Here is a 16,935-nt window from a genome sequence, read left to right as displayed (position 1 = left end):
CACACCCGCGCCCCCACGTTCTGTTTGGGTGCTTAAATGCTAACTACTAAAACTGAGCGACTGCCCGCTGTTTCTTTTCAACTACAGCACCCCCAAATACCTTTACCTTTGATCTCAGAACGGAGGCTGTCCTCGAGGAATACAAGTCAGGGTCGTTGAAGACAATCTAGGGCATGGAAGATAAGGGATGAAAATAAAATCTGTCATCAATGTGAAATGCGCATGCTTGTGTTCTTCTCTAATAATGTCATCGTTTATTTTTACATCATTTTTGCCTTTTTCCATCTCACTTGTATCCCCGTGGGCTCCTCGTCACCCAGTGCCCTGTGTGCCATCACCACAGTCCCGTGCACTCCCCCTGCCCCCAGTTTTGATCCCATCCCCATCCCGCCCCCCTAAAATGTCTCTGGTGTATACTTGTTCACTATTAGTACTTTCTTGCCTGGTCCACTGTACTCCCATGAGGGAAACCATCAGTATTTTTCCTTTTCTTTCTGGCTTATTTCACTTAAGTCATGCTTGGGCTCTTAGACTGGAATAGCTTTAAAAACATTATATATTTTTTAATTCTTTCCCTGAACATGAGTTCTTCCTTTTCTGGAAGTCTTCAAAAGCCACTGCGTTTAGATTCTTTGCAATTTTTGCCCCATTACAGGGTGGTATTATGTATGAATTTTTGCATGAATGATTGTGTCCTTAGATACTTCTTAAGGGGTAGCAAGGAGTTAACTTGCAGCACTGTGAAGCTGTTGCAGCCACTGCAGCCTGAGTTCCATCCCTAGCCAGGGAGTGACCCCCCCCCAGGGAGCAGCAGACCTCTCTAGTCTCCCCCTTGCTCCCCTCAGCACTGGATCTGAGTGAATCCACCTGTTCTGCTCCCCACTCTGGAGAATCCACTGCCTGCTCCCCACCTCCGGCCTACACCCTAGATTTCCTCAGTGAATAACCATTTTCTTAAGGCTCCCCACGTGCACTCAGCTCACTCTGTCAGCCTCTGAAGCTGCCCCTCCCTCCTGGTTCCCAGTCTTCACCACAGTGTGGTTCTGAAAGCGGGTGTGGCTCTGCCTTGAGAATCAGGATAGCCCCAAGGGCTGCTTCTCTCTAGGTGCCCGGCCCCCACCCAGAGAGTAGAAGCAGCCCTTGGGGCTGTTGTGCTTCTCAAGGCGGTCTTCCAGAAGTGGCCGTGGTGGCCGCCCAGCACTGTGGGTCAGCACGGACCTCACACGGCCCCCGGGCGCTCATCACCCGGGGAGGCGGTGCGGGAGCGTCCAGTGGCCTTCGCGGCGCTCTGCGCCCTGTTGGGCAAGCCCGCAGTTGGCAGGGTGGGGCGGCCGGCGCGCGGCCCCTCTCCTTGGGCCCTCCCTGGCGTCGCCTCGAGGTCCTGCCTCTCCGGCCCTCGCCTCTCTTCAACGCGGCCCCCAGGGCCCCAGCCCAGCCCAGGGGCGGCCAGGCTGCCCACACCTCGCTCCAGGTGTGCCCCGCCGACCCGCACCCCCGAGCGCCGGCTGCACGGAGGCCGCAGGTGGCGTCCGAGGCCGCCGCCCACCCTCCGAGCACGGGGCACCCGTCTGTTCCCCTCCGGGCCGGGCTCCTGCTCCTCCCGGCAGCCCTTCCGCGCCTGCCCAGGTGCGCCCGCTGCGGGTCACCGCGGGACCGGCGCTCCGCCTGGGACGGCCAGGGAGGGCCCGGACCTCCAGGCCTCCTACACAGCGCCCGCCCGGACACTGGATCCTGCCTGGCGGCGACGGAACCCCGCTGCTCTCTCCCCACTGCTGCAGCCCCCCCCCCTGGCCTGCTGGCCCTGCTCCCTGGGGGGGCGGGGGCGGAGGGGGGGTCTCGCCGGGACAGGGGTCAGCCCAAGGGAGCCTGGGGCCACGTGAGGCGCTCCCGGCGCACCTCTCCTGCCCCACGCCGCCTCCCGTCCACGCCTGCTGCTCACTCCCCGCCAGCCGGGACTGGGCGGCCCCCTAGACCACGAGCTGGGTGCTCAGAGGTCACGGTCCTTCACTGCCTGGCTATGCTGTCTTGTTTTGGGGGTGCTCCCAGGGGCAGGTGAGCCCACGCCGTCTCTGCAGACGTGTGACTCCACTTAGGCGTAAACTCTGGGAGTTACGTACTGCCACGTAACCCCCCTCCACAACTGTGACACCATGGCGACTGCTGAAGCTGTGGGTGACTTTACCCCTAGGTCACCAAACACCTGTTCCAAGCCTGCCCAGGGCTCCCCTGCGAACAGGCCCACTCCTGCCAGCCCTTTTGCATGGCTCTGGAACTCCTCTCAGGGCTCCCGCAGGCTCACTGAAATAGGACCCCCCCTCTGGCCGCCCACCCCAGCAAGGTGTTCCAGTGCCCTACCAGTAGCTCTTTATTCCAGCTGCATATCCGCAGGTGTGGAGGGGTGGGGTTGGGCGTGCACCATGACTGGACTGGGGCAGGAAGGCGGCAGGTGGAAGAGAACCCGTAGACTTCTGAATAAAGTGGGACAAAACCCACCTTGATCTTACCTGGATCCCAGTGGCTCCCATCTAGAAAACGCTGGGGGCAGGGAGGGCGGAAGCCAACTGACATTTGGCAGGAGAAAAGGGTGCTGTGGACCAGCGGGGCCAGGCAGGTGGGCAGAGGCCAGAGGGACCTGGAAGACAGCCACTGGGTTTGCTGGCGCCTGGACCTCCTCAAAGCCCCAGCACCAGGCTGTGAACTGTTAGCTTCTCCCCAGCCAGGTCGGCCAGCTCTACGTCCTGTCCCCAGCCCAAGGACAAAGCCACACACCGGCTCCATTTTCCCAACAGTTATTTATTAGGAAAAAAGTTCACATGAAGAAAGAAAAACTCATGCAACCAAAGAGGAGAGAAGGGGGCTTCCGGGGCCAGGAGCCAGAGCCGGACTCATCCGAGGAGACAGACGAAGGGAGGAGTAAGGCACTGCCGCCTCGGCCCTGGCGTCGGCGCGGGAGGGCGGCTGAGCGCGGGGTCCCGGCTCTGGCGAGCACAGACAACACTGAGGACGCCTGGCAGTGGGGCTGTGCGAAAGAGCATTCTGGAGCCCCCAGGCGCAGGACAGGGCCGATACAGGCCTGGCCACAGCTCTCCAGGTGCCCAGAGAGTGCACAGTCCTTGAGCAGAGCCCAACTCTGGAGGCGCTGGGAGTGCTGCGGGCCAGGTCCGCGGGGACCCCGTCACAGCCATATCTGCTGGGCTGCAGGGGCCTCAGCCACTCCAAGTGCAGCTAACATCGAGGCCCTCTCAGGGCCAGCTGCAGCCGGCCATGACGCGAGGAGGTGTGTGGCCAGGCTGGAGTGACACTGTCCAGAAGAGGAGAGTGAGGGGTGGGCAGCCCCTGGGGGGTGGGCACTGAGGGAGGGGCACAGTTCAATAAATAGGTGGCCAGGACGCGTTGGCAGGGGCAGGCCACGCACGTCACCTGGGCAGCAGGACAGGAGGCTGGGGGTATTGCTGCTGTGGGGCCAGGGGGCTTGGTCCTGTCACCCCTCCCCAGCAGGGCCCAAAGCAAGGCACTCACGAAGGGGCCCCGTGCCACCCGATCCGGGGACCACCCCCGAGCTCCAGCATGCGCACACGGCTCAGGCCTGAGAAGCCCCCTCCTCGCCCACTGCACCCCCCTTAGCTGTTGCTGGACACGAGGCCAATGATCTGTTCCAGCTTCTGGCGCAACTTATGCTTCCGGCAAGAGGCGTCTAGGTCCAGAGCACTGAGAACCTGGGGGAAGGGACCCCTGGAGCTGGGCTCTCCTCCTGGGCCAAGCCACCACTCCCCAGGGGACCCTCCCTCATGCTGTCCAGGGCCCTACCGCACGGACGCCTTGGGCAACGCGGGGCAGGGCGTCGGTGGGCCCTGCAGCTCACGGGGCGCTGTCCCTGCCTGCTCTTGTGTGAGGTCACGAGCCCCACCAGCACTCTCCATGGCTGCACGTGCCCGCCTTCCGGTTCCACCCCTCAGCTCATCTCCCCCACAGCACGCCAGGACAGAACCAGCTCCAGCCACGAGCTCCTCCCCCGAGGCCGCAGGTCCCAGCATCTGTGCTGGCCTGGAAGCCTGACTGGGGAGGGACTGTGACAATCCAGGAGATGGCTGCCATGCCCTCTGCCTCCGGTGGCACTACCTCCTGACCACGTGCCCCGCCCATCTCAACCACCCACCACGCCCTCAGGGCTGCGCTGCCTGCCCAGGGGCCTGTGGGTAGCACGCACCTCCTGGCGGTACTTCGTGACATAGAAGTAGAGCTCACTGAGTGCACTCAGGACGTTGAAGTCATTGGCGTGGAGGCGGGACTGCTCCACCAGGTAGGCATCCATGTCCTGGTCGCTGATGGACGCCATCTTGGCGATGTCTCGGTAGTACCTGTGTGGGCCCTGAGTAAGTCACAGCAGCAGGTGTCGCAAAAGCCCAAGACCCTTCTCTGGCTGCCATGGCTGCCCGAAGCCCCCCTTCCGGCAGCCAGCCCCCCAGCCCGCCGCTGCACAGGCGACAGGGCAGAGCCCACCTCTCCACCCAGCTCTTGTAGCTGGGGATGTCCTTGGCGTAGAGCAGCTTGTTGGAGGGCGAGTCCTTGCCCAGCCGGTGCTCGGACGTGGAGCAGGAGTCCATGAAGGTCTGGGCCACCACCGACAGGCAGGCGTCCGTGATGCTGCTCTTGTGGATGTCGAACACGAACTGCGGGTTCTTGATCACGTTCACCCAGAAGCGCAGGGGCAGGCTGGCGAGAAAGGGTTGGCAGCTCCGCACTCAGCCAGTCGGTGAGCCCCTCCTGTCACCCTTCTCGTCCCAGCTCCTGGCCTGGCAGCTGTCATGCCCAGAGGTCACATGTGTGACAGGGTCAGGGCCACGGGCTGCCTTCACCAAACCACGCCCATTAGACCTGAGCAGCCAGGTTCGAGTCGACGCCCCGTGCTCAGGGCCTTCCAACCCCCACCCCTGCTCTGCTCCTACCCGGGCCAGGCCGCCAGCACCCTGCCCTGCGTATGCCCTTCCTCGGCCATGCTCGCTCCTGCCTCGGCCAATCACTGCAGCCCTGCCTGCCACCCTGAGCCCAGGCGGAGCCACAGGCCTCTTCCGCCGCCCGCCCGCCCGCCCGCCCGCCCGCCCGCTGGGGCCCAGGCAGCACCAGTTGCTCTTCCAGGTGTGGCGCACATCGGGGTCGCTGATCTGGCGCCGGTCGGCCTGCTCATCCAGGAAGTCGAACATGTACTTGATGGCCAGCGGCAGGGCGCTGCCGCGGTGCGCTGTGCTGAACACGGTTTCAAACAGGTCGTCCACGAACTTCTGCAGCGTGCCCTGGGGGCGCAGCGAGAGCGCGGTGTGACTGCGAGGGTGTCCGCACGGCACAGCAGACTGGACAGAGCAGCTGGCGAGCCGGGCACCCCAACAGTCCGGCACCCGGAAGACAGGCCCAGGAGGGCAAGAGCGAACACCTTGAGCAAGGCCCTCGGGACGCACACGGCCCAGCGCCCCTGCCCAGAAGAGGCTACACGGCATCTGAGTGCTTCCCCTGTTGCCTGTACTCATGCAGAGGGGCAGGCTTAGGGCATTCGAGACAGGCTCTCCCAACCCACTCTGGCGGGTTAGGCACTGCAGCTGGGGGCATCACAGACGTAACGCTGCTTGGCAGGAGGTGGCAAACCCACCCCCACCCGCAGTGGCCTAGCCCATGGACCCCGCGGAGCTGCCCGAGCCCTGCCCACGCGCTGAGCGCGTCTGTGCCGCGTCCCGCTGAGCGAGCCCGTGGGTGCCATGTTGGGGGGGGCCTGTGCACCAAGCACCCTAAGCGACCTCACTGCGGTCACTACCGAGAAAAAAACAGCCCCTGGGCTCTGTAAGCTGGACAGACGGAGCCCATCAAGTCGTGGGAAGGACAATGGCAGAATCTCAGGCTGAGGATGTCATCGAGGAATACTTCAATGCAAGAACTGACCAAAGAGGGCCGCCTCAGTGGCGCAGGGGTGAAAGCCTGGCACTATGAAGCTGCGGTAGCCCCTGCAGCACGAGGTCAATCCCCGGCCAGGCAGGAACCCCAGGGCATGGCAGAAGCCGCCTGTCCCCTGCTGCTCCCCTCAGCAGTGGGTGTTAGTGGGCCCACCTGTTCCTCTCCCCACTCTGTCTCTCGCACCTCTGGCCTGTTCCCTGGTTCTTGTACGCATAAATAAATAAGTCTTAAAGAAAACTCTGGCTAGCCAAAATAAATAAATAACGTGGCAGGCATCTGAACTAAGGCCAAGAGGGCAGGGCCACGCCACACCTTGGTGGCCAGCAAGCGCGTCAGGTAGATTTCGGACACCATCTTGCTGCCGCGGTCCCCTTCGCGGTGGTCAGCGTGGTCGTGGTTCTTCACCAGATGCCACACCTTGGTGCCTGTCTCCTGGTCGGGCGTGATCATCGGGGCTCGAGAGCGGAGGCTGTCAGGGCTGCTGGCCGTGCGCAGCAAGCTCTCTGGGTGGCAGGCAGACGTGACCGTTAGGTCCAAAAGCCACATCGGGCATTGCCAGGGCTCCTGTCCCAGGAGCCCACGGCCGAGGAGCCCATCGGCTCTCGCTCGGCCCGGCCCAGCCCAGTGTCTGTGGGTCTGCAGCCCTGCCAAGCCGGCTGCCCAGCCAGAGGCTCCATGGCAGCGGACGCGCTCGAAGGGCCAACGGCAGACACCTACCGTAGCGGCTGAGGGAGCGGGTGAAGGTGAAAGAGTTGGCCATGTTGTAGGCAGACACCTGCTTGGGCACCAGTGCCACCAAGGAGCCATCTGTCACCTAGAGACCCAGACACAGAGGAAGCAGCGCAGGAGGCTGGGGCGAGGGCACACGGCGCGCTGCGAGGGGCGGGGCCCCGCGCTCCCAGGCAGCCCGGGACAGGCCCCAGCCCCTCACCTGGTAGTGAGCCAGCGAGTTGACCCTCTTCCAGTCGCACTCGATCTTGGTGGTGACGTCCTCGTCCTGCAGGACGATGCGGGCCGTGCGGCCCTGGCGCCACTCTGCAGGCCAGAGAGGGCCGGAGGTGCTGTTCAGGGAAGCTCCAGTCCCCGAGTCCACTCCCTGGGAGCACACAGCCCAGGGGAGGAGGACAAGTGCCAGCCCAGCAGGCGGGGCAGGGGCTCACCCAAGTCCATGTCCTCAGCTTTGGGGCGCTGAGAGTACGGGACACCCTTGTATACAGCATCGAGCAGCTTGTCTTTGGCCTGGGTGATGCTGTCGCAGTTGAGAACCTTCACCGGGACCTGAGCGCTGCCCTCGCTCTCCGGGCACACACAGTGCAGGGTCTGAGGGTGAGGAGACCCCAGGGTGGGTCCTGGGCCGCATGTCCCTGTGCCCAAAGCCTTGCCCACAGAAGCACCGCTCACCAGCGTCTTGTAGTCGATCTGCTGGCGGATGAGCTTGTCCTCGCTCAGCGAGTAGCGCGCCTCGCCAGTGATGGCGTCGATGGGGCCCTTCTCCATCTGCTGCTTGATGGCGCAGTAGAGCAGGAAGAGCGGCTCCCCGGCGCACTCCTGCAGGCAGGGGGCAGGCGCACAGCTCGCGCCCGCCCCGCGGCGCCCCTCCCACGCCGCCCCCCCCCCACGCACCTTCAGGAACTTATGAAGCAGGAACGTGAACCAGTTGGTGAGCATCTTCTCAGCCACCGACTCGGTCCTAGGCCCAGAGGCAGGCGGCCAGGTCAGGGTGGGGAGGGGCCGGCGGCCTCCGGGCGGGGCGGGGCCCGGGCGGGCCAGGGGCAGCGGGCAGAAGACCAGAAGACGCTACCTGCGGAGCAGCAGCTTCGGGTGGTTTTTGCTCTCCAGGTTCTTCTCGATGAGGTCGGCCAGCAGCTGCTTGAGCAGCCCCGTGGCGTAGTCGAGGCGACTCTGCAGGGCCACCATGGTGAGCGAGGCCACGGTGCCGCGGTCGCGCATGGAGAAGCTGCTCTGGGCCTCCAGCGTGTGGATGAAGGTGAGGACGAAGGCTCGGCTGTGCAGCAGCTGCCCGAAGAGGCGCAGGGCCTTCTCGACGTTGGGGGGTGTCTGTGGGGACAGCGAGCCTCAGCGGGTAGGGCTGTGGCCTCGGGGGTGATGGGGCGCAGGCAGGCAGGCAGGCAGGCAGGTAGGCAGGCCGGCAGGCCGGCAGGCCGGCAGGCCGTGGCTCACGTCCAGCTCCTTGAGCACCGGATGGGCCTCGATGCCTGGGAAGAGCACGCGCACGGCGTAGGTCCGGTAGTCCAGGAAGGGGGTCTGCACCCCGGCCATGTGGTTGGTTAACTCGTTGATGTCCGTCTGCAGCTCAGCAAAGGCTGGGGAGGGCCGGGGATGGACCGTGAGCCGGGCAGGAGGCGTGCGGCCCCCAGCGCCACCCCCCCCAGCTTCACACCACACCCCCGCCCCGGGCACCTTCCTTGCACTCCAGAGCCACCCGGGACTCCAGGTTGTCCATCTGCAGCTGGAGCCGCCTGAGCGTGCGGTCCGCGTCCTGCGTCTTCCGCTTGTACGCCACCAGCACGGCGGTGATGGCCAGCAGCAGGAGCCCGCCCCCCGCCGCCAGCCCCGCCAGGGCCGGCAGCGTCAGGGCCCGCTCCGCCGTGATGTGCAGGGTGCCCAGCCAGAACTCCAGGCCGCCCACCAGCACCTGCGGGGACAGGTGCGTGCGTGACCCCCACACCCGCCCCAAGCACCCTGGTGGCCTCCCCAAGCCTCACGCACCGTGACAGGTTGCCGGCCCGTCTGGCTGGGCGAGTTGCACAGGAGCTGTGTGTCAGAGACGGTGAGCGCACACGGCTGGCCCCCGATCAACACCGTGTAGTTGAGGCGGGAGCTGCCGGGGGCGGCGGGGATCAGGTTCTTGCCCTGGCAGTGGGGGGCACAGTCAGCGTGGGCACCCCTGCCCCGCCCACCCCCGCACCTCCCTGCACCACACCTTCAGCACCACGTGAGAGCCAGGCTTGACATCCAGGACGCCTGCAGGCCCGAGCGGCTCAAAGCTGGGGTCGGGGTAGTAGGTGAAGGAGGAGCGGTTCAGGGAACGTGCCGTCTGGACGTGGTCAAGCAGGAAGCCAAACTCGTCGGGGTGCTCGCCCTGGGCCCGTGGCTGGGGCCGCCCCGGGAAGATGCCAGGAGCCTTGCACAGCATGGCGGTGTCATTGATCACCTGGCACGTCTGCGGGCACAAGGAGGGCAGCTGCCGTAGGCCACAGGGGCGGGAGGGCAGCGGGGCGAGGGCAGCTGGCACTCACGTTGGTGGTCTCGATGCCTCGGTACTTGGCCCGGACCCGGGGCTCCTGAACCGTCAGCAGGTGCGTCCCGCTCACGGTGATGGCGGTGCTCCCACTGGGGGCGGGGCAAGGCTCAGGTTCCCGGCCCGGCTGCCCCGACCCAGCCCTGAGAGCTATGGAGCCCCCAGCTGGGTCCCCCAGGGAGGCTTGGATGGCAAAGGCATGTCATTTGATGCCCAAGAACCCAGGACATAAGCTCAGGGACCCTCAGTGCTGGCCGGGATCCCTCATTCTCCTGGGGGGGGTCTCACTTGATGATGCTCCAGGCAGGCTCCAGGCGGGTGACGGTGGGGTCCTGGGTGTAGGTGTAGAGCACCCCAGGACTCGAAATGTTGGCCCGGTCAATGGCCAGGGTGATGGGGGCCTGGCTGGGGCCCAGGGTGGAGACGGGCGAGATGCACACGATCGCCTGGGCGTCCCTCCTGTCGACAAGCAGGGATCTTGGGGCGCAGCTCAGGCCAGCCCCTTGCCCGTGACACCGCATCCCCCAGCCCACACCAAGACTGGCCATGCTTTCGCCCACCTCACAAACTGGCACTCGCCATCCCTCACGGTCACAGTGACCCTGCTGCCCGCGTCCAGAGCACTGCCCGAGATGGTGAGCCGCGTGCCGCCTGCAGCTGGGCCCCGACTGGGACTCACGTGGTCGAAGGTTGGGGTCTGCGGGACAAGCAAACTTAAGGGGAGAGGCGGCAGCCCCGGGCTGGGGCTGACCATGGCCCGCTTGGAGGGAGCAGGGCGGGGGTGACCCACGCACCACAAAGCTGAACAGCTGCTCTGACTGAGTGCGGAAGTCAGCAGAACAGTCCCCCACGCACAGCTCCACGGGCCCGGGGGGCGGGCTGGGCACGAGTGACCCCTCCATCTCACACACAACCCTAGGAACAGACACTGTCAGGGCCGGAGCGCGGGCTGCCCGGCCCCACATGGCCACACTTACCTCTCAGCGCTCACGTACTCAGCGGGAACGGGGTTGCAGCGCACGCCAGCCACCCGCAGCCCCACCTCTCGCGAAGACAGGCCCAGGTTCTCGCCCATGATGGTGACCCGGGTGCCTCCTTCCTTGGGCCCCACGAGTGGGTGTATCTGCAGAGCAGGAAGGGGGGCCAGAGGCTGAGCCTGGGCTCTCGGGGCCAGGGCGGGGAGGGGTGTGGGGGCAGCTGACCTGGGCGATGCGGGGGTGGCTGCAGCGCGCGCCCTTCTGGCTCGGGTGCATCCAGTTGGTTTTGGGAACTGGGCAGTGGGCCCGTAGTTGGCACTTGTGCTCCGAGATGCACCAGCCGCAGTTGAAGCGGGGGTCAGCTTTAAGGCAGAGGCCACAGCTGGGCCGCTGTGCCCAGCACTTGTACAAGAGGGCTGTGGGCACAGAGGGTACGGCTGGGGCAGCCGCCAGCAGCTGGCACCAGGCTCCCCCGGCCACACCGGCCTCAGCTGGTGCGGGCTCCGCCTGGAGGCCCACTCCTCGCCTCACCTCGGAAGGTGGGAGGCTTGTCGATGGCGAAGTGTCCATCCCAGACCACAGAGAAGTCCAGTTCGGCGTCCCCGTGCTCGTCGCCATCGTAGGAGTACTAGGGGCAGGGAGCTGCGTGACCTTAGAGCTGGGTGGGCCCCGTCCCCGCCACCCCCACGCAGGAGCCTGGGAAGGAAAGCGGGTTCCTGCGCAGGCGGGGCCTCACCGAGGCGTTCTGACACTGCACGCTGCTGCTGTTGAAGCGCACGGCGGGCACGCGCTGCTGCCGGCCCTGCACGCGGACCACGCACTCGTAGTTCTTCTGGCCTGACTGCGGCTGCGGCAAATTCTTGGCCCGCAGGGTGACCGGCTGCATGACCCCGACAGGGATGAGGAGGTCCCCGCTGGGCAGGATCTCAGGGCAGCCCTGGAAGAGGGTGCTCGTCAGCCCCCAACCGAGGCGGCCCAGCTGGGCCAGGCCTGCCCTGTCTCTGGGAAGTTCACACACGCCCCAGCCTCACCTCGGGGCTGCGGACCCTGCCCTCCTGGAAGGAGCACTCGTGGGGGTGACTGGTGCACACGTGGCGGTACTTACACCAGTGGCAGGGGTATGGGCTGCCAACGCAGGACACGCACCTGCAGGGAGAGGCTTCGGGACTAACGCAGAAGGCCAGGCCGCATGCACCAACCCCCACTGGACACAGTTCAAGCCAGGAGTGGCAGCAGCGGCTGGTCCGCCCACGCCGGCGAGAGCACACGCAGGGAGACCGGCACTCACGACTGCCAGACGCTGCAGTTGTAGAGGACAAAGTCGGCCTCGGCAAAGCTGACGCCCGACTCCCTGGAGAACAGCTGGAGGCGCACGGTGCGCACGGCCCCTGCAGCGAGGCGGGCCAGTGAGCCAGCAGGCGCAGGCCGGCCCCCTCCCGGGCAGCCCCAGCCCACTGACCGTGCCCCCTGGTGAGAGCCCGGAGCTCCTGTGGAGAGGGCGAGAGGCAGCGCAGCTCCCCGGAGGGCAGCAGGACGGCCTGGCTCTCCGTCGCCTCCTCAAAGGCACAGCTGACACCCGCGCCGAGGTCGGGCACGTTGCGCATGGCTACGGTCAGCTGGGGGAGGCGGGGACTCAGTGCACGGGCTCCCGCCGCACGCGCCCCCTGACCAGCGCGCCACTCACCTGCACCCCAGGCGACGTCACGGACACGTTGTTGGGCCGCACTCGCACCTGGACACACTTGCCCAGCTCCTCGGCAAAGGCGCGCGGAGCAGAGGCGCCAGGACAGGCCCCCTCCCGGCAGCACCTGCGGGGGGGAGGGGCGCAGTCCGTGGCACTGTCCTGGGAGCTGCCCAGGGGTGCGCAGCGGGGGCCCGGGTGGGGGAGGGAACAGTGGGCTGCAGGGGGTGGCACACGGAGTGCAGGCTCCACGCATCAGCTGGGGAAAGTGCAAGGGCACGAGAGGGGCTGCGGCGGCCGGCCCAGCCGCTCCCCCAGTCAGGGCCCCCAGCCCAGCGCTCCCCCAAGAGGCATCCTCACCTGTGCTGCAGCACGCACCAGCCACAGTGCGGGTCCCCAGAGCCCAAGCATGCTTCACAGCTCAGGTACTGCTCACAGGTCTCCACCGGGAGCTGGCTCACCTGGGGACAGCCACGTCAGCACCCGGCCTACTCACACCCCGCCGCCTGCCGCGCCCGCCACGGGCCCACCTGTTTCTCACTCAGGAGGTAGATGTGCTGGTGGTCAGGGCTGAAGAGCAAGTCTCGGAGCACAGGGCCATCCACCACCGGCACCGTCTCATACAGACGGGCCTCCTGGGAGTCGTCCACCCGCACCTAGACGAGACCAGAGTGCACGGATGGCAAGCCAGCCTGGCACTGCAGCACCCCCACGCTCACGGCACCCACTTTTTCAGCTGGGGACCCACCAGGCGGGGGCTGAGCGAAGCCAGGGATTGGGGGCTCAGCCCCCCCCTCCCCCGCCGCCGTCAACCCCAGCCAGCCACCTAGAGGTGCCACAGCCAGCCAGGAAAAGCTCCCAGGAGACCTGATCGAGATTCGTGTCGCCGAGGGTGGGGAACAGGGTGCGTGGGGTGGACAGGGAAAGATGAGGGTGGCGAAGGCATCGTGGGGTGAACCAGGTTCTAAAAGGCATGAAAATATCAGCTCTGGGCCCTCCCTGGTGGCGCAGCGGGTTACAGCACAGCACTGAGAAGCTAAAGCCACTTCCGCATGACTTCGATCCCCGCCTGCCCCTGAGGAGATCCACATGGCCCGGCAGACCTCTCCTGACCCGCCCGCTGCTCCCCTCAGCAGTGGACTTCCTCGATCTGCCTGTTCTGCTCCCCACTGTGTCTCTGGAGAAGCCTCTCACCCTCCGCATCTCTGGCCTGTACCCCAGTTCTGTATTAATAAATAAGTCTTTAAAAAAAAAAAAGAAAATATCAGCTCTGATATCTGGTATCTCCTCCACAAAGCTGTCACCCTGCCTCAGAGGCCTGGCAGGGCAGAGCCCCAGCTCAGCGGCTCCCGCACAAACTCCCCCAGCTCCCCTGCGCCTTCAGGGAGGGTTCCCCAGTAAGGGGGAGTCGGAGCTGGAGTAGCCACAGCCGCGGACTCCCTTCCGCGGCTCAGGCTGGTTCCCTCGGGCACTCCACCAAGCCGGCCTTGGCATGGCCCTCGTTTGCGGCCGTCCCCAGGCCCAGTGCCAGCGGCACAGGCGAGGGGTAGCTGAGCGGGGCCCTTGCTCGCGGCTGTGCCCCGTGCAGCCGCCAGCCCTCTCCAGCGGCGCCCGGGGCCCACCTTCTTCAGACTGCCGCTGCGTGTGCCGACGAACACCACGGAGTGCTGCCGGTATGTGTAGGCGGCCACACTGGCCATGCCCTCGCCGCTGTCGGCCAGCAGGGGCAGCCCCTCGATCACGCGCAGGCCACCCAGAGGCTGGTTCAACAGTAGCCCGCAGAAGTTCCCGTTGATCTGCATGGGCTGTGGAGCGGGAACGCGTGGGGTCAGCGCAGGGCGGCAGGAGGGCAGAGGCTGCGAGACCCCCGTCCCGAGCGGGGCAGCCTGTGAGACCCGCCCCCACAGCCAAGACTGGGCGTTGGCCCCGGAACCCCGCAGAAACGAGGGCTGGGGAGGGCGCCGGAGGAGGGTGAGGGCGGGCGGCTCGGCCCACGCGCAGCCTGCGCACCGGTGGGCGGCCGTGAGGGCCACAGAGGCTGGCAGAGCGTGGGGGCGGGGGGCTCCCAAACGCCCCAAACCGTGGCCACCGCGGCGGCAGGGGCGGGGCTCACGGTGTTGATGCAGGGCAGCTCCTTGTTGAGCAGCCAGGGCAGGGCCAGGGTGCCCTCCCCGCGGTAGCACGACTGGATGCGCCGGCGGATGTGGGCGTTGATGTCTCTGAGCGTGAAGAGGCAGAGGATGGTCTGCCGAGGCGGGCTGGCGCGGTTCTTCTGGCCCTGAGAGAAGACGGTGAAGAGCACGTCCTCGTCGGCCGGCACGCCCAGGGCCTGGGCCAGCAGCAGGCCAGGCTTGGCCAGGTGGGCGCTCTGCACCAGGCGGTACTCCACGCCGCGCCAGGAGCAGCCGATGGGGAACTCCACGTACGAGTAGAACTCCGAGTCCCTGGCGCACATGCGCACGATCTTGGACGTGAAGAACTTCTCGCCCGCCGTGTCCAGCAGGGTCTGCTGCGTGTCCAGCTGCAGCGTCAGGAAGTAGACGAAGGAGGCGCTCACAAAGCTGTAGACATAGTAGATGTCGAAGGCGGGGTACAAGGACAGCGTGTCCGAGGGGATCTTGATCTGCGAGGAGACGAACTCATCCTGGTACACCTGGGGGCCGGTGGCAGAGCGCGGTTTGAGGCCCCAGGTCACCCCCACCCCTGCGACCGCACGGCGCACCCGGGGCTCCCCACAGCCCAGCGTGCATCCGGACGGCCTTGGGGTGCGCCAAGGGAGCCCCGGGAGCAGGCAGCCTCCTGGTACCCGGCGCCGACCTGTGCTCCCCAGCGGCCCCTCGGCCCCCCTCGGTGGCAGTGGCAGGAGGAGACGCGAGAGGCAGGAGAGGCCGCCGCAGCCGGCTACCCACCAGGCTGAACATGTCGGCGCCGTCCTCATCCCCGACGAGCTTGCGGGAGCTCAGGGTGGGGAAGTACTCGGACTTGCCGTCCACGGCAGTGCCCACAAACAGCTTGCTGGGCCCCTGGCCCTGCTCCACGATCACGCCGGCCATGGAGTCGGGCTCCTGGGCCCCCGACAGGTAGTGCTCCTTGCGGTGGTGGGGCTCGCCCAGCTTGAAGAGGTCGTCGAGGCGCAGGAACTGGCAGATGCCCTGCCAGATGCTGCCACAGGCCACCAGGCGGCGGGCCGCGTAGTCGATGAGCAGCAGCTTGTTCACGTTGTCCACGGGCGCCAGGTGGTGGGCGCACACGCGCATGCTGGGGGGTGGGTAGCACCGGGCGTTGTCCTGGACGGGCCCCGTGACGTGGGCCCGCAGCTCGGTCAGGTTGGGGGCCAGCTTGAAGATGCGGTTCACTGCACCCACAAACACCTCCCCGGTCACCCGGTGCACGGCCAGGTGGGTGAGTGTGGTGTCTGTTACCGAGAAGGTGGGGAAGGGCCTGCGGCTGCCCAGGGAGCCCCCCAGGGCGAGGAGGAGCAGTGGGAGGAGGCAGACAGTGCGCATGGCGGGCAGCTGTTCCCGGGGACCGGCCTGGGGGGGACAGCCAGGATGAGTCAGAGGTACTAGTCCAGGCTGCCCACCCTCCTCCAGCCCCCCAGGTGCAGGTCGACAGACATGCCACAGAGGGCAGGGGGCCGTTCCCCCCACACCCTGCCAGAGCCCCAAATGATGACCCAGGCTGCGGTGGGGGCTGCAGCAGGGCATGTGAGTGAGCACGAAGGCGGCAGGCTTGGGGGCCCAACCATCATCTCCCACCTGCACCCCCGAAGGAGCGGGGGCCTTGGCTGGGCCACACCCAAGGGGGCAGCGAGGCCAGATGCTGGGAATGGCAGGGCAGGAGGCCCTCCCAGAAAGAGGCCCTGAATGCCAGAGCTGAGAGCGGCCAGCCGCGCACAAGAGCAACCACAGGCGAGCCCCAAGCCACAGGGATGGCAACACCCCAGCTGGGGAAAGGAGAGAGGCAGGGAGAGAACAATCAGCGGGTGAAGGGGGCCGGGAACACCACCTCAGACAGTCATGGCCCCAGGAGCCCAGCTCAGGGGAATCAAGACCGGGCGCCACCACAGCCCCACTGCTGGTGTGGCTGACTCCTTGCCCCAAGGGCCGGCCGGCTGGCTGTCCAGGAGCCCCCAGACTGCCCACCGCAGCAACACAAAGCCAAGTCGCGCCTAGCCCGCGCCTCGCGCCACAGACATAAGTCAGCACAGCCAGACAGCGGCCTGTGTGTGCTCCCCCACCCAGAGGCTAGGGGGAAAGGAGGCGTGCCAGGGAGCCCACTCCGTCCACACCGCGAGCAGTCCCCGCAGCTCTAAGGAAGGGCAGAAACATCCCCGGCCAGGGCAAGGCCAGGGGGAGATGGGGCGGGGCCCTGGGGCCAGCTGGCTGGACCAGGGCTTCACCCCCAGGCCACACCCAGCTCTCCAGCCAGTCCCAGGGGAAAGGCAGCCGAAGGGGCCACCACAGCGTGCTCAAAGGGGGCAGGAAACTAAAACCCAGAAGGCGAAGAAAGGAAAACCACGTCTGCCAGAACAAGGAGTAGGCCCCGCTTGAAACAGCCGATTTCAGCACTGGCCGCTGGGCTCCCCAGGCTCTTTTGTCAGGTTCACATCCTGGACCCCGGAGGCAACAGCCAAAGAAAGGAAGGCCCAGGAGAGGGAGGCCGAGCCCCGCCCTCGCCTCCTCCACGCCCAGCACGGCTCCAACCCTAGACTGGGGACGGGGACCGGCCCGGGGACCGGGGACGCTCGGGGGGCGGCGAGGCGCACAGGCACAGCCAGCACCGGCCCAGCGGCGAGCGCCGAGGCGAGGCGGGCGCCCAGGCGGAGATGCGCCCCCAGGAGCAGACGCGCGGTGTGTGGAGCTGCAGCGGTCCTCACAAAGGATCCCCATCGGGCAGGGGGCTGGGCGGGGGCTGGGCGTCTGTCTCCGCGCGCACGGGCCGGACGACCAGGCAGGTGGGCGCCCGAGAGGCACGGGCAGGCCCAGATCCCCTCTACCCGAGGCGAGCCCCGAGATGCCCGCGCCCCGCCCCGCGAGCAGGCAGACTCTGCAGGGGTAGCGGGGAAGGTGGCC

At 66.5% G+C, this 16,935-nt stretch overlaps 1 protein-coding gene across 1 annotated transcript; it reads right to left on the bottom strand.

Moving 5' to 3' along the window:
* Positions 1–2,800: 2,800 nt before the first annotated feature.
* On the bottom strand, positions 2,801–15,540 carry LOC101632694 (plexin-A3). Its single transcript, XM_004695241.2, has 32 exons — positions 14,770–15,540; positions 13,974–14,513; positions 13,483–13,665; positions 12,391–12,516; positions 12,221–12,321; positions 11,864–11,987; positions 11,639–11,795; positions 11,468–11,567; positions 11,211–11,325; positions 10,916–11,116; positions 10,711–10,807; positions 10,405–10,595; positions 10,180–10,325; positions 9,997–10,117; positions 9,763–9,899; positions 9,491–9,661; positions 9,201–9,294; positions 8,885–9,124; positions 8,671–8,814; positions 8,362–8,596; positions 8,122–8,264; positions 7,742–7,998; positions 7,564–7,630; positions 7,342–7,488; positions 7,101–7,260; positions 6,872–6,975; positions 6,658–6,754; positions 6,253–6,443; positions 5,122–5,291; positions 4,501–4,713; positions 4,208–4,358; positions 2,801–3,716 (listed from the first exon to the last, which is right to left on the bottom strand). The coding sequence occupies exons 1-32, from the start codon at positions 15,364–15,366 to the stop codon at positions 3,621–3,623; spliced, it is 5,616 nt and encodes a 1,871-aa protein (XP_004695298.1). The 5' UTR covers positions 15,367–15,540; the 3' UTR covers positions 2,801–3,620.
* Positions 15,541–16,935: the final 1,395 nt, after the last annotated feature.

The sequence above is a fragment of the Condylura cristata genome, unplaced genomic scaffold, assembly GCF_000260355.1.
Source record: "Condylura cristata isolate star-nosed mole 26May11 unplaced genomic scaffold, ConCri1.0 scaffold00057, whole genome shotgun sequence".
NCBI lineage: Eukaryota > Metazoa > Chordata > Mammalia > Eulipotyphla > Talpidae > Condylura > Condylura cristata.
The sequence above is the reverse complement of the archived record's forward strand: the minus strand, read 5'-3'. Positions and strand labels throughout refer to the sequence as shown.